This window comes from Pelobates fuscus, chromosome 13 (assembly GCF_036172605.1).
Source record: "Pelobates fuscus isolate aPelFus1 chromosome 13, aPelFus1.pri, whole genome shotgun sequence".
Lineage (NCBI taxonomy): Eukaryota > Metazoa > Chordata > Amphibia > Anura > Pelobatidae > Pelobates > Pelobates fuscus.
The window spans coordinates 12917697-12932378 of record NC_086329.1 but is presented as its reverse complement, the minus strand read 5'-3'; the positions used below and the strand labels follow the sequence as shown (position 1 = coordinate 12932378).

Below are 14682 nucleotides of genomic sequence, written 5' to 3'. Positions count from 1 at the left end.
GAAGAAGATGGCGGTTGTGAGGGACTGGTTCAGGTAAGTAAAACTCACCGCACTGCAAGCAGTAAAGTCACCATCGTGGGTCTTTGCAAAATCTGTATTCTTCAATCCAGGGACACTGCTGCCACAGATACTGGGTTTGTTTTGTAGCTGTGAATGCAGCCGTCTAGCTCATTTTATGAAGTTAATGATGTATCTACCCACCTACAGTGATTCCTCCGGCCTGTGTCGTGTCCTTGCTCACTGCAGTTGCATGAAGAGTCATTATGTACTAGTACTTACTACCACAGTGGGAGCCTAAACTCTCAGACTGAGAAATTCACTTCATTCATAATAATCAGTGTCAGTGAAGTAACTATGTAAATACAATACACACATCTGCTTCTATTACTTTGTGCACAAGGTTTTGTTTATGTTTGTGGTTTATTTTTGTTGGATTATGAATGTTGAAGCTGTTTATTGCAATAACTGTAGAAAACTGACAGCTGAGCGACAAATCCTATTATAAGAGATTTCAGCCACATCCTGGCCGGGTCAGAGATCACTACAGAAGGGGCAAATATCATTTTGGTTTATGCTGAGACTATATATTGTTATTTCAACTTTCTGTAATGCACTGTTAAAAGCTTTGGGAGGGGGGTGAATAATTTGCTTATCAACTGGAAAACCGTCTGTGTTTACGTTTTGTACATGGCAAATGTAATCTATTGATCATAAAATTGTGACCAGTAATGATGCTGTGTAAACCACACTCCAGAACATACCTGCAGGGTTATTCACAAAACAGTTGACTAGAGAATTCAGCATTTTTTGCTTAATTTGAAACATTCTCCTTGGTTAGATATTTTGGTCCACATTTTCCACCCCCATTGATTTTTTTACCTTTTTCCTAAGCTGCCATGATCTCCAGCGGTAATTGATTCACCTTTTTTCTATGGATCTCTCAGACACATTATTACGCCTCCACAATTCTTTCCCACTTAGAATATTGTGTGCGCGTCCAGTGGTGGAAAATGAGTAGAAAAAATAGAATAGTTTGATGCAAAAATAATATTTAAAGGGACAGTCTAAGTGCCATAGTCACTTCATTGTAATCATTGATTCTGATCCCCTGCAGTCTTTAACTTGGAATTTGTGCAGTTTTTGAGAAATCACACGATTTTCTTTTGAATGCGGATACCTGAATCTATTGTGAAAACTGACACTTGTGCGCACTATTTTTATTTATTTATTTTTTTATGAAAAACCTTTCCTTGGAAAACAGCCATTATCATTCTGGATGGGTTCAGTGAGGACAAATTTGGCTACTGTAAGAGATCTCTCTATGCTTACAAAAAGAGTGGCTAAACAAAGACTTTATATAGAATGTTCCTTCTTACAAATGGAATGCCGTACTCCAAAAGTAACGCGAAAAGTCGCAGAGGCAACAGATCCTTTGCGACTGAAAACAATTCTCAGAAATGATGCATATTATTCAGTGACATTCTGTAGTTGTTGTTGTTCTTTTCTTTTAGGTTAGCTTGCAGGCACGGTTCTTAAAGGAACATTAAAGCATTGGGAATATACACATGCATTCCAAACGCCATAGTGACCCTGTCCCGTGTGTGTGTGTGTGTGTGTGTCCCCAATGTGCCACCCAAAAACTAAATAAATGTGCAGAACTTCCCTTGGCCTTGCTCACCTCTCCACCTCCCTTGACATCATTAAGGGGGACCTGATGCACATGCCACAGGCACATCCAAGCTTCCCCAAACAAACAGATTGTATTCAGTGCTTTCATATATACGTCCGCGTCACGTGACCAATTTTTACTTGGTCAGTGCTTTGGAAACGCCTGTCAGAAAGATGGCCACTAGAGGTGCATTTAACGTAAACATTGCTGTTTCTTTAAATAGAACACCAGAAAACTGCATTGTTTTACATTTCTTTATTTTGTTTTTCATGCCATTTTAACAATTGCTTTTAAAAGAATTCCAACAAAATGATGCACTTATGGCTTTCCATTATTTTATTTTTTTTTATTTTTTTTTTTTTATTTTTTTGGGACCATAGCTCTCAACATTGATGAATACAGGCTGCACAGTGAACCTGTTGAGCAAGTGCTTGTGCATTGTTTATTAATTATAGAATGTGCTCACTGACAATGGATCCTTTGTTTTGGTTCATGGATTGAGGTCAAAACCCATCACCTGACCGATTTTAATATTTATACTTTCTACCAGCCTCATCATTGGGGTTCTACTTCATTCACACTTTCCCCAATGTCATTGTTTCTGTTATTCTCGCTTGGCTGATTTTGTTTGTAACTTTGTGTTGTCTATTGTTTAAGACTGCAATGTACTTCCTTCCTACAGCAAAGCAGTTTTTGTTTTATCAAATTGTGTGCATTCTATAATAAATCCTTCCCCTCACCTCCTCTTTTATTTTGCACTAGATTGCTATGTGAATCGCTGTAAAGCCTGTTGGCTGCCTGCGATTACGTATGTTGATTCCCTTGTCATTGGGATTTTCACATTTTTCCGATTGGATTTATTCACAGTAAAAGTGGACGTTTTAGGCGATAATAGGCAAAGCACTATTCTATATTTCTGTGCCCATTATCACCAATTCCCAGTTTAGTGAGTTAGGCCCATATGCCATTTCAGGATTGATTTTTATTTTTTTTACCCAGTTTGTTTTTGCTCTGACCTCAAACGTTCTGCTAAATAACATACGATTGTAAGCTCATGGGTCTTTATAATGTGTTGCCTATTTTCTCTGTTTGTACAGTGCTGTGGAATGTGTTGGCAATGTTACTATAGCTGGTATTTGTAAAGTGCTAAGGAACCCGGAATAGGGATCTCGTTCCTGCTATTCTGAATATGAACCTGACCTATAAATTGTAGTGTTACGCCACTTCTTTTACTTTGTACTAGTTTTGATTCTGAAGTTGTTGCGAAATCTGATTTATATTAAAATATTATTCAGAGTTTGTAGTGTAAGATGTATGTATACGTATTAAAGGGACACTATAGTCACCAAAACAACTTAACCCCTTAAGGACCAAACTTCTGGAATAAAAGGGAATCATGACGTGTCACACATGTCATGTGTCCTTAAGGGGTTAAAGGGACACTCCAGGTACCCAGAACACTCCTGCCAATTGGAGTGGTCTGGGTGCAGTCTCCCACTACCCTTAACCCTACAAGTGTAATTATTGCAGTTTTCATAAACTGCGATATTTACCTTGCAGGGTTAACTCCTCCTCTAGTGGCTGTCTACTAGACGGCCACTAGAGGGCACTTCTGTGTTTATAGCTCAGGAAAAGTGTGCTATAGCGTTGCTGGATGTCCACACGCTATGTGAGGACCTCCAGCGTCGCTGAAACCCTTATAGGAAAGCATTTTTCAATGCTTTCCTATGGGGAGGTCTAATGTGCATGCGCGGCAATGCAAAGCAATAGGTCTCCCCTGCCGGATGATGTCGGTGGGGGAGGAGCATTGGCGGACCCTGAACCAGCGCCAAGGGACATTGGTGCTGGATACAGGTAAGTCACTGAACGGGTTTTAACCCCTTCAGCAACTTGGGGAGGGGACCTGCAGTGCCAGGAAATCGGTTTGTTTTCCTAGCACTGGAGAGTCCCTTTAATGAAGCAGTTTTGGTGTATAGATCATGCCCCTGCATTCACTGCTCAATTTTCTGCCATTTAGGCGTTAAATCACTTTGTTAATGCAGCCCTAGGCACACCTCCCTGCATATAACATACCTTTCTTGAAAATAAAGATCTAATGTTTACACTTCCTTTATTGCACATTCTGTCTAATTTAGAATATTTGCTCTTTTAATAGCGTTCCAGGCCTTGCATGAGCCTCCTGTGTGTGATTTAAAGTTCAATTTACAGAGTAGGAGACACTTTTAAAGTAAATTTATATCTGATTGAAAGTGGAACCTTTTTTCCCAATGCTGGCTGTGTCAGTCTGTCAGGAGAGGTGTGACTAGAGCTGCATAAACAAACTGACTTAACTCTTAAATGACAGAGAATTGAGCAGTGAGACTGCAGGGGCGTGATCTATACACCAACAAAAATCTTCATTAAGTTAGTTGATTTGGTGCATATCGTGTCAGATTTTATCTATGCTGAAAAATAAAACTTTTTTTCAAGCTTGCTGGTAGAAAAAAAGCTCTTTAAAATTGTATTCTGAGGGGTATTTTAACACTTTTGCACCAAGACTTAGACTTTCCTGAGATTCTTTGTGTTCATGACAGAGGCCTTTTTTGGAACTTACACCAATATTTAGTCCCACTGATTCGAAGTATGAATAAATATTAAAGGAACACTATAGTCACCTAAATTACTTTAGCTAAATAAAGCAGTTTTAGTGTATAGATCATTCCCCTGCAATTCCACTGCTCAATTCACGGTCATTTAGGAGTTAAATCACTTTGTTTCTGTTTATGCAGCCCTAGCCACACCTCCCCTGGCTATGATTGACAGAGCCTGCATGAAAAAAAAAAACTGGTTTCACTTTCAAACAGATGTAATTTACCTTAAATAATGGTATCTCAATCTCTAAATTGAACTTGAATCACATACAGGAGTCTCTTGCAGGGTCTAGCAAGCTATTAACACAGCAGGGGATAAGAAAGTCTTAATTAAACAGAACTTGCAATAAAGAAAGCCTAAATAGGGCTCTCTTTACAGGAAGTGTTTATGGAAGGCTGTGCAAGTCACATGCAAGGAGGTGTGACTAGGGTTCATAAACAAAGGGATTTAACTCCTAAATGGCAGAGGATTGAGCAGTGAGGCTGCAGGGGCATGTTCTATACACCAAAACTGCTTCATTAAGCTAAAGTTGTTCAGGTGACTATAGTGTCCCTTTAAAAATTACAGACCACCCTCACCCCATTTTTACTCACCAGTGTATTTAAATAAAATAAAAACAATTAAACAAAACAATTCTAATTTCTTTATTAACCCCTTAAGAACACATGGCATGTGTGACATGTCATGATTCCCTTTTAGTCCAGAAGTTTGCTCCTTAAGGGGTTAAAACATTTCATCTGAGACACAGCAGGAGAAAAAGGCCGATTACTTGAAGTACTGCTAAGGCAGGTAAATCGTAAGCATCATGTGTCTGGTGCTGTTACTACCGCTGTGTCTCAGCTGAATGCTTTAATCAAGAAATCATTTCTCATATAGCACCTTATCCTGGCACAGTGCAAAGATTGGTAATTCTGAGATAAGGGTTAACTGAGAATAAAATATGTAATTAGATGAACTGGCAGGATTGGAATATCCTGAATATGTTTAACCTGTTTAAACGTACAATGGTTTGATCTTAAAAGCCCTGACGCTTGCTCATGAAGATAATCTGCTACAATAATTGGACAACACTGCGTAATGTATTGGATCTTTATAAATATAATAACTGTGGAATGCCGATAGTTTTAAACCCATGTGGACTTTAACAGTTTGTGCTTGAAGGGTACTCCCATACAATAGTCAGAATTTGTCTCGCTCAGTGGCCATATAACCACCTTTCACACAACACAGCATGGCGGTCTGGGGTTTAGAATTCCTCGAACGCTCACGATTCCCTCTCGAAGATCTGAATACGCTGCTCAGAAAACCAGGTTGAATGTATTCTTCACTTTACTGAGTGACACGTTAATAACTTTCTCTTTTATCTGCTTGGTGGTGTGTGTTTATACTCCTTCCAAGTTGCTAAGTAATACATTTTTGTTTCTGTAGCACAATGGAGTTGTATTGTATGAGATGATAACGTTATTTATTAACAAGGTGCAGTAACTTAATCTGTCAGTCTGTATTAACTCCACTTGTATTACAGATCATTTAAACACTGCAATCTTCGAGGTCATTCTATAAATAATGCATGCATCATAGTACAATAGTATTTATACTAGCAACACATTGAAATTCAGGTTACCAAGCGAAACCAGTTAACTCGGGCGTAGGTCAGATCATCACTGGAAGAGGAATCTTAACCTTGCAAGAACCGTGCATTCAAATTTCAGAACTACAAATCTGTTTTGGTACTTTTTGTAACATTTAACGTTTTGGATAACACCCAAAGACTCGTAAAAGAGTACATTTTAAATCTTGTGTATGTCGACGAACCATTTATCTGTATCATATACAAGTCTGCCAAGGCACAGGCTGGCATATGATGCAAATCATTATTGCTTTCATGGTGCCATTAAGGCACACGGCAGAGGGCACCTAGAATACTGAATGCCTGGGGCCTCCTTAGAGGATGACAACCCTTATCTCTACTGCATTCCTTGCCCCAGTTAATGCTTAATGGAATTCAAATGTGTCTTTTTATGATCTCAGCCAATCTAGTGCTGCTTAAGCATTGGGAGACTAGGTTGCATGCACGCCACAATGCCGCTCTGTTGAGTTTGACTCTGTTCTCAACATGGAAGACAGCCATTCTATGTATGTTAACCCTGCAATGAAAACATTGCTATTACTACTAAATGGCAATCTACAGGGCCACTGTACCCAGACTACTTCATTGAGATCATTTTCATCTAAGCTATAGGAAGTTGAGCCTTAGTTACCACTTGAAGATCTGATCGAGCTGTGTAAATGCAGCATCTCAGACCTGCTTCACGGTTTGTAAACCCTCATTGACGGTTACTTAAAGGCGGCTGGAGACTTGCTTTATCAGCAGGAAGGCGAAACCTCTAGAATTTGTGTATAAATGTACCACTTGTTATTCCTGGCTCCTTGCCACTATTCAGTGTTAAACCATTGGACAACAGTGACTGGCTAACCACATCAATGGTATGAAGATATTATGGTGCCCCATTTAATGAAACCTGAAAACATAAGCGAACTGGTTTACAAAAAACTGGTGTTGTTTGATGACCCTCTTCACTTTTTTATCTACCTTACACGTGATGCTAAACTACATGTAGTTCACAAAGCATGCGCGGCTTCTGTGCTGACGCCCCCTTGAGAGAAGTTTAAAATAATATGCGCTGTTGTATTAAAAGATAATTTACATGTCAGGCTATATGTTATACAAACCGGAAACAGTTGTAAAACCATTTTTTGTTGGGAGTGTTTTTGTTTGTTTGTTTCTTTCACTCTGCTTGCATTTGTAGAAGCGTTGGGTGTAGTATTTACACTGTGTACACATTGCAGCCCAACAGTGTTTAAAGTGACAGACTTCATTCCAATAGTCGTCATTCTAGTTGCTCTTGCAGAGTCCTTTTATGCCAGTTTTGTGTGAATGTGTGGACAGTAGTTGAGTGTTTCTATAGGTAACCGTGTTAACTCCGTATTTAACGTGCCATATTAGACTTTTTTTATTTGAAGTCACACTAATTGAAGAAGACCTTTTTTATCATACACACTCAAATCCCAAAAAACTGCCCAATGAAATTTAACTTGCATATGTAGAAATGTCTGAAAAAACAAAACCAGAAATTATTTAATGCATTTTTTTCTGCCTCCAATATGGTATTATTTAGCCTTCATACATCTTTCGGAGTGTGTGTTGTGGTCCAATTACTTATAAATCTATGAATTTAATCTGGGTGAAAGTTGGTGGTAGGTTTTTTTATTTTTATTTTTTCATTTACAAGGAATACTCTTATGTTTGTGTTTTTGTTTGTGTCCTCATTGTGTGATGATGGGTTTTTTCTCCATTGTAGTTGACAAAGCACGCAGTTTAGCATTTTTGGCAACCTTTAGAATACAGCAACTGCTCTATTTGTTTCCTTGGATATTCGAAAATTTGTTTAGTAAAAAGATATGGCTTATTCTAAAATGTCTAAAACGTTCGTTTCTCCTTTTCACTAAGAATAATGACTGTGATATTAAAAACTCTAAAATCATTTCCTTTCTCATTCCAGACGTCCCGACCTCTGAACAACCTGAGCTGTTCCTAAAGAAACTTCAACAGTGCTGCGTCATTTTTGATTTCATGGATACACTGTCTGATCTTAAAATGAAAGAATACAAACGCTCTACTTTGAATGAACTGGTGGATTACATTACAGTAAGCAGGGGGTGTCTAACAGAACAGACTTATCCTGAAGTAGTTAGAATGGTGAGTATACCATTGATCTGCACTCTGTGCCAAATATGTATTTGTCAATGAGTATCCCAGAGCTGATTAGTCTCAATAAGCCCCAGAGCCAGGTCAATAGGGGGTTGGAATTCTGTATATATATATATATATATATATATATATATATATATATATATATATATATATATATATATATATATATATATATATATATATATATATATATATATATATATATATATGACATTGTGACTCACACTGACCTGATCAGTGGCTTAGCTGAATATATCATGTGTATGAGTGTAAGGCTACCATTAAAAAGGACACTGTAGGCACCCAGACCACTTCGGCTCAATGTCTCATGTTACTTAACCCTACAGTGGTAATTATTGCAGTTTCTGAGAAACTGCAATAATAACCTTTCAGGGTTAAGTCCTCCTCTAGTGGCTGTCAACAAGACAGACACTAGAGGGACATCCGGGTGCTTAGATGACTTTTGGTCATCTAAACGACGCTGGGCGTTCTCACACTATGCATGAGGACTTCCACCGTCATCGGAATACCCATAGGAAAGAATGTGAACTAGGTCTCCCCTGCCAGACGTCGGGGTGGGGGGGGGGGCTGTAGGATTCTATAGTGCCAAGAAAACGGGTTTGTTGTCCTGGCACTAGAGAATCCCTTTAAGGGATGAAAGTGAAAGCCACAGTGTACATTACTTTGTAGGCTAATAAAAAAATGAATGGTAGGTGGAAGTACATTGGAAAGACCGCAATAAACACAGGGCGGGGAAATGTATGTATAAATCATCTAGCAAGGTTTTTCTAGAATACCTTTCCATTGTTAGACCCCCATTAGACCACCCATTGTGAACTTTTAATGTGTAACATTTTATAATTTAATTCTTACTAGAGGCCACTCAAATTAATGTTGTCGATCCATCAGTATGAAAATTCATAAACTGTGTCCTAACCCATTTGGGTTTTCATCTCATGATTCTAGAAATGGCAGGTTTTCCAAATGTTGAGAAATGGCATAGGGTCCGTAACGGAGTCTGGTGGTAAATGGTTATAAAAAGGACAGGGTCACGGAGGACATGGTTGGAAAGATGCGTTGTGATGAGGGCTTGGTATTTGTAATGGAGAGATTCCTATTAAAGTGCTTAGAGAGAAAGTAGAGTGAAGCTTTAGGATGAAGCAAGTTTGTAATTATATTAAGTTGGTATAGTGTACCCTTTCCTTCACTCTTCATGTATTCTGGGTGTAAAGAGTGAAGGATCTGTCTCTTACTTCAAATCCACATATTTTGACACAATTTATGTACACCAGATTATTGGGTCAATTTTTAAACATTGATGTGATATATCTGTGCAAAATCTTAATATTTTATGTAGACCTTAAGTGTTTGCTCCATGTATACTGAAGTTTATATACAGTTCTAAATATTATTTATAAATACATTTACATGTTAAAAGTCTGAAACGATTAATTCCCTGATGGTTCGCAATTTAAGTAATGTGGGGAAGGTATTGGGGTGCCAAATGCCCACATACTGAGCTTTTGTTCAAAGCATTCACCACTGCACCCCTGCATTAACACCTGCTGACGCTGAATGCTGCACACATCCCTTTAACACAAAAATGCAAGATCTCTATTAAGATGTACATCCAGTGTGCAGTGTGCGACTATTAATACAATGTACGTATGGAGACCTGCAGAAAAACAAACCAGTAGGAATAGAAAAAATAAATAGTCTCTATAGGGATTTATTAATCAATTTAGAACAACATAGTATTTGATTATGTTGTAATGTTGACATAAGATTATTTAACAGCAAACCATTAGATGTTAAAAAAAAAAAAAAAATCTGAATTTGTACATAGGCTTTTTTTTTTGTATGTAGCCAAGTATAAATGTCAGGGAGCGGTGTGGTTCCAGCAGGGTGAAAGGATATCGTCTGAAAATCGGCTTAATTTGTATTCATCTCTGCCAACCTGCATCCTTTGATGTCTTGGTTAGATCTAATTAATGGCACCGCAGGATTTGAGGCAAAAGGAAAATTGAGAGAACCACTGGCAGCCCTAGTAAACTCCATTGTTTAAGAGAAATTCAAGGGAAAGGTCTGCATTGCCATCAGCAGTGTAATCCCATGTCTGATCGAAGGATTGTATTTTAAGAGAATGCTAAATGTTGCAAACTATGGCTACACCCATCTACACTATTCCATTTGGTTACCTATATAGATACATATATACAAACCCGTTTATTTAGGAAACGTCTCTTGATTTTCTTTATCTATATGGATTGCAACATTATGTTGACTTACTGTTTGCTATATTGGATTTTATTAAACAGGATTTTATGCAATTAAAGGGACAGTTCAGGATGACCTTATCACACTTTTTAATAAAGCTGAATTATAGCAATAAAGCCTAAAAAAAGTGATCCAAACAAAGTTTTGACGTTTGCTGCAAAGCCTTAGAGATGGCAGCTTCTTGTGTAGTGAGCCCTGCCCAAATTTTATAGCTTCCAACGGAAGCTCTCCTGTTTTCAGTAGGAGTTGAGCCGAACTGGGCTTTGGCCAATATGGATTGTAGTGCTTGACAGCTTTGCCACCAATCGGATTAGAGGAGCTTTGGGGACACAAAGCGCATGATTGGGAGCTCTGAGCTCCTATTGGCGGTTAACTGTGAGAGCAAAGATTGTGGTGTCTTCTAACCACTACTTTACGTTAAAGGGTTACAACTAAAGGAACACTGCACCCAAACCACTTCATTGACGTAAAGTGATATGGTTACCTTTAGGCCTTTTAAGGGCCATTCTGGCTTGAAATCGATGTCCCACCATTCCTGGTTATTTCTCTGTTGTCCTGCTGTTCAGAGACAGTTGAGATAATCAAACATATGGCAAGAGAGCTTTATTCAACGAACATGCTCGGTTTCTGTAGAACACAGGCTGCTATACTCATGCCAGGCTGTCACTGATCTACACTGAATTAACGTCTTCATCACAGCTCCCAGGGCTGCGTGATGTAAAGCCCAGCCGTGCACACAAAAAGCACACCGCTTGCTAGCCAGATCCAAATTTTATTTCCATGCTTGTTGTACTGCACGCGGTTAGCTTACAGATAGTAATGCTTCTGTACCCTTTCTTTACCTGAGTAGCCACAAATAGCGCATGTCACACGTAGGGATGTACCGAAATTTCGGCTGCTGAAATTTTCGGCCGAAAAAGTGTCAAACTTGCCGAAAAAAAGAAAATGTAAAATTTAATTTTTATCGGGTAGTGCATAGTTTAACAGACATGCTTGCATTAACAATTCAGGTGATTATATATCACAATGAAAGATAGTAATGATAACATGAAAAGTCAGGCATACTGCACTTGGGATGGGGGGGGGGGGGGTGAAGAACACTATGGGACAAGGGGGGTGGGTGGGACTACTAAAAGAGAAGGGAAGTTTTTATTATTAGATTATTTAAATTAATTAAACAGTCTAAAATTATTTGGGGGAAAAAAGATTTTAAAATCATTTTCGTTTTTTGAATACTGTATTTTCGGTTTCGGACCAGATTTTTCATTTCGGTGCATCCCTAGTTAAACGTCCTAGTAGCAGCCTGCCTGGGATTTGTGGGATTTCAGGTCCAGATTGGAGACTGTAATGCGAGCGTGTCGGCTTTTAGCTGTAATTGAGTTGGTCTCTATTTCTATGTTAGACGCATGTTCCCTCCGTCTCCAGACGCTGGATTTCCTTTCCTGGACTTTTAACTATTGATGAGTTTTCCATCCTGTACTGTGGTTTAGGAAAAACCTCCTGTTTATAATTAAACAGGGGTATTCCACCCATGTATTCATGAAATTTAGCTGCTGTAAAGTTACTGTGTTCGTTAGGTGGCATTTTATAATGTAATTCATTTTGTGCATTATAATACTGTTTGTTAGGTGATATTTTATAATTTAACTCATTTTGTGCATGGTGTTGCAGTGTTCGTTAGATGGCATTTTATAATAGAACTCTTTTTGTGCATGATACTGTGTTTGTTAGGTGGTATTTTATTATGTAACTCATTTTGTGCATGATGTTGCTGTGTTCGTTAGATGGCATTTTATAATAGAACTCCTTTTGTGCATGATACTGTGTTTGTTATATGGCATTTTATAATGGAACTCTTTTTGTGCATGATACTGTGTTTGTTAGGTGGTATTTTATTATGTAACTCGTTTTGTGCATTATGTTACTGTGTTTGTTAGGTGATATTTTGTGCATGATGTTGCGGTGTTCGTTAGATGGCATTTTATAATGTAACTCATATTGTGCATGATGCTGCTGGGTGCTCCTCTATCGCTTACAAAATAAGTCAGATTTCTTGTTCTTTACAACCTCATTTGGTAAACCTAAACAAAGATATGGCTGCCTCAATCTTTAAAGTGCCAACATTTACCATGTATTCCACTCTATACATACGTAAATAAAACATACAAGTATTTGCAGGCCAAACCAGGTCTTGATGTACAAAATGAAAATGTACCCAGGGCCCCAGAGGGTTTGTTTGTGTTTCTGGAACTTAAATGTCAACATGATCCCAGTATTTTAAATGTAGATAAGGTTTTCAGTAGCATAAAATCATGTCATGGTATTAGAGGAACACTCCATTGCGCAAAAAAAAGGTAAAGTAAATCACTCCATAGGTATAATTCCATTAGAAACATGCATGCATTTAATTATGTATTTTTTTTTTTTCATTGGGGGTATATCTGAAAAACCTCTTGCAAAAGCTATAGATTCCTTTTCTGCATCCCTCTTCTCCCTCCCCCTGACACTGGGGAATCCTCCAGGTAGAGGGCGCTCATTGAGAGGCATCTGTGCCGGAGCTGTGAGCTTGCGATTGCGTGTTTCCAACGCTTTTCAGTGAGCTGTAATAAGCTAAATAAATCCTTCTCGGCAGTCCGTGTTTCATAGATGGGGTGATTATGTAATTTAATTATAAAAGTACCCATTTCTATTTAAAACACACACACACACACATACACACACACACACACACACACACACACCCCTTTTGTTTTCGAAAGCTGCGGTGTGGGTGTGCTACTTTTTGACTTCAGTTTTGCAATTCTCTTATTCACAAAGCGCAACTCCCATTAATAGCTTCACGTCTCAATTTACAGCATTATAGTGTGAATTTTATTTTTATTTTTCTTAAATGTAACAATTTTTTAAACAAAATCATCCCATTTGTTTTTTGTTTTTTTTTAACCAGGATTCTGCTGTATTTTATTTGGTTTACCGTATTTTGTTTGTGTCGTGCACATTGGACAGCCGGCATGCTTACTTTGAAAACACGTTTTATACACGTTTTGTGCTGTCTGTGTTGGATTCAATTGTAAAACCCATTGAACGTAATTCACTTCTACATATTATTACAAATCTTTCAATTTTTCCAAGCAACTCAGCTTCTCAATTATCTGAATCTCTCTTTATTTCTGAAAAAGAGGAAATGAAAGTCGTATGCCAGAATGTTAGGCTTTGTTCTCGAGTCAATTGAGTAAAAGAACCAGATGTCGCTAGTTTATGTAATACTTATTAGAGTATGGGAATATAAAACAAATAAGGAGATTCTGTGGTCAAGCTGTTGCAACAATTCTATCCGATTACTCTGATATGAAGTAAAATAGTTAACGGTTTCTCAAGGTTATTTACAGTGGTGACAGTCTGACGCTATAAGCAATTTTAGAATATGCTTTTGCGCAGTGCCTTGCTCTTATACTCCGATTTTAAACCACATTAACCCCAGCTGTATTTGTGTGTATATCAGGGCTTGACAAATTTGCTTAGAATCTAGGAGCCAGGTTTTTCAATGTCAAAAATACAATTCTTAAAGGGACACTATAGTCACCAGAACCACTACTGCTTAATGTAGTTGTTCTCAAGTCTATAATCTGTCCCTGCACACTTTTCAGTGTAAAGGATTTACATTGCTGCCTTGTAACACTTCTAGTGACAGTCACTCAGACGGCCTCTGGAGTGCATCCTGCATCAGTGCTGCACAGTGCGCAGCACCTACGTATAGCGTTTCCACGCCCTGCATTAATGCATTTCTATGAGGAGATGCTTATTGGTGCAGCATGGCGTTTTGCCACATATGCACAATAGCCACCCTATGCTTTCCTACGGGGAAGCATTGGATTGGCTGAGATCATAAAGATTGATGATCGCAGTCATGGAGGCATGGCCAGCTGCGGCGAGATTAGTACAGCGTGGGTGAAAAAGGTAAAAACCTTTCCCATGTGATTGGAGGGGGATCAGTCATCTAAATAGACTAACTCACTGACGCACTCACTCACTGACGCGCATGGATACACTCACTGACGCACACAAACACACACAATTACTGCAATAATCACACACATTCATGTGACTACCCAGCCTCCCTATCTGGGTTCAGCATTCCCTGTGGTCCATTGGGGCTCCCTGTACTGCTCCATAGAGCGCTGTTTAGTGATGCCGGGGCCTGGAATGACTTCATATACCGGCTTCACTGGAGGGCAGGGAGGTTGTTACAGCTCCCTCACGCGCCTGTCAGTCTGCCTCAAATCTCCAGGAGCCTCCTGTCTGTGCACACGCCAACGCTCTCACTCGCAAG

At 38.7% G+C, this 14682-nt stretch overlaps 1 protein-coding gene across 4 annotated transcripts in view; it reads left to right on the top strand.

Annotated features, from left to right (window-relative positions):
- Positions 1-14682, top strand: part of PPP2R5E (protein phosphatase 2 regulatory subunit B'epsilon) — a 66442-nt gene that overhangs the window by 27876 nt on the left and 23884 nt on the right. For all 4 annotated transcript variants that reach the window (XM_063440165.1, XM_063440163.1, XM_063440162.1 and 1 more), the window contains exon 3: positions 7864-8060. In XM_063440165.1, coding sequence (XP_063296235.1) covers positions 7864-8060 — 197 coding nt within the window. The remainder of the gene's footprint in view (positions 1-7863; positions 8061-14682) is intronic.